General features: G+C 33.1%; 1 protein-coding gene across 1 annotated transcript in view; it reads right to left on the bottom strand.

Moving 5' to 3' along the window:
- The window catches only part of LOC137639749 (cyclic AMP response element-binding protein A-like), a 73659-nt gene extending 71617 nt beyond the window's left edge, over positions 1 to 2042 (bottom strand). Inside the window, 1 exon segment of the mRNA XM_068371997.1 lies at positions 1985 to 2042. Coding sequence (XP_068228098.1) covers positions 1985 to 2042 — 58 coding nt within the window.
- Between the last annotated feature and the right edge of the window lie 218 nt (positions 2043 to 2260).

The following is a 2260-nucleotide window of genomic DNA, read 5'->3' as shown; positions in this document are numbered from 1 at the left end:
ATATATATATATACATATATATATATATATATATATATATATTTTTTTTTTTACCATAAACAGTACATATGATCAGCACCCAAGTCCCCTCTCCACCCAAGGTAGGTCAAGGGAGGGCCAGCCAATGGCTGCCGATAACTCAGCAGAGAGAACTATAGGCTGGCCCCAAACGCCCCATCCTTACCTCTCAAGGATGGTGTGGTTGCAGCGACCAAAGTAATTAACGAGTTTGAGTGGGACTCGAACCCTATTCTGGCTATTACCACCAACGCTACCAAAACCCCAATCATAAATAGTCATATAATGTATTCAAATAAATATCAGCAATATCGTTGAAATATCGAATATCTTCAGATCTTCCTGGACAATTCTATCCTGTTCGCAATACTAGGCAGGCAGTTAATTCTAATACCCAGGCCTTCTCCATCATGAGGCTCAATACTACACAGTATTCTAGAAGTTTTTTCCAGGTGTGACCAAGTTGTGGAATGATATTCCTAATCGGATTAGTTGAATCAGTAGAACTTCAAAAGTTCAAAGTTGCAGCAAATGTTTTTATGTTGAACAGGCGGACAGAAGTCTTTTTATAGTTAATATATGACATATCTATTTTGACGTTGTTTTTAGAATGATTTATTGTTAATTTGTTCTCATGATTTATTTATTTCCTTATTTCCTTTCCTCACTGGGCTATTTTTCCCCGTTGGAGCCCTTGGGCTTATAGCATCTTGCTTTTCCAACTAGGGTTGTAGGTTGGCTAGTAATTATAATAATAATAATAATAATAATAATAATAATAATAATAATAATAATAATAATAATAATAATATTTTACAACGAAATACAGAACTCAATGATATGCTTTGATATGCTTAACGTATGATAGATGCAGGATTTGGATCAATTCCTTTTCATCAATTCCGATCAATTCTAATCCAACGAAATTGGAGAATTTATCAAATCCAATTCAATTCCAAATCATTTTCAGGTTCAATGAGACGGTGCCAAATGCCATAGATCGATTGAAACATGCTTTTTAATGTGAAGATTTGAATGTCACATTTTCCTAGATATGTGGTCTCAAAGATCGGTTGCCTGATACTTAATTACGGCCAAAGAGTCACCTTGAAGATATCATCTGCAAGAGTAAATACTCTGAATCAGAAAAACCGAAGGCCAATAATTAAAATACAGATGCAGACGATATATATATATATATATATATATATATATATATATATATATATATATATATATATATATATATATATGTATGTATGTATGTATGTATATATTTATAAATTATATATATATATATATATATATATATATATATATATATATATATATACTGTGTATATGTGTGCATTTATATCTTCAATAATTTGATTACTGCACGCACTTTCGATATTGATTCTACTTTACCTATGGATTAACTTAGGCCTAGAAGCAATTATATATGTAAGTGTTCTTTCTATTCAGGCTACAATTTGAAAATAAGAGTTTAGAATATTATGGTGAAAGGTTAATCATTTATACTTTATAATAACCATCTAAAGTCTCTGCTATATATATTCAATTACAGGCGCTGTATATTCGCCGCAGAGATTCCAGACGAAATAAGCTCCGCTCCTTAATGACGTCATAGCCAATCATGTCCCCCGTGTTAACAGCGGTCAAAACACATCCATTAAAGTCATTATTAGTTATTATAGTTTGAAATTTGTAAGAGGATATATTGTGGTTGCTGCTAACTTGAGAAACAACGTGATTGGCTATGAAGTCATCAGTGGGTGGAGCTTATTTCGCCCGAAAATTTTCATCGACTATGATCAGAACAGAAATCAACCCATTTCCACCATGATACGTGAAACCAAATATTCCGGGATTCCTATTTGTACATAGATTTTTTTTCTTGAGGACTTTCGCTAGTGTTCCATTTTCTTTTCTTCAAAAAGGCTGACATGGCCAAAGATTAACCTACCAAAGTGTGATGCTAATACAGATGCAGATTCACTTTCCTTGGTTAGTACATCATTCATCTTTTATCAGCCAGTCCTAACTCCTTTGGGTACAGTCCCCTTTCCAGTCCTGTTTTTTTTTTTTCTGATTTTGGTTACCTGTACGTGAGTAAAAGTTTGTATTTCAATAGCTAGATTGGATTTGAGTTTTAAATTACTCAGATGCTTCAAATTGGCCAAAAAAAATGAAGAGCTTTGGAATGCTGGCAATTGTTTCACGTTATCGGTGCGAACTGCCA

The sequence above is a fragment of the Palaemon carinicauda genome, chromosome 1, assembly GCF_036898095.1.
Source record: "Palaemon carinicauda isolate YSFRI2023 chromosome 1, ASM3689809v2, whole genome shotgun sequence".
Lineage (NCBI taxonomy): Eukaryota > Metazoa > Arthropoda > Malacostraca > Decapoda > Palaemonidae > Palaemon > Palaemon carinicauda.
The sequence above is the reverse complement of the archived record's forward strand: the minus strand, read 5'-3'. Positions and strand labels throughout refer to the sequence as shown.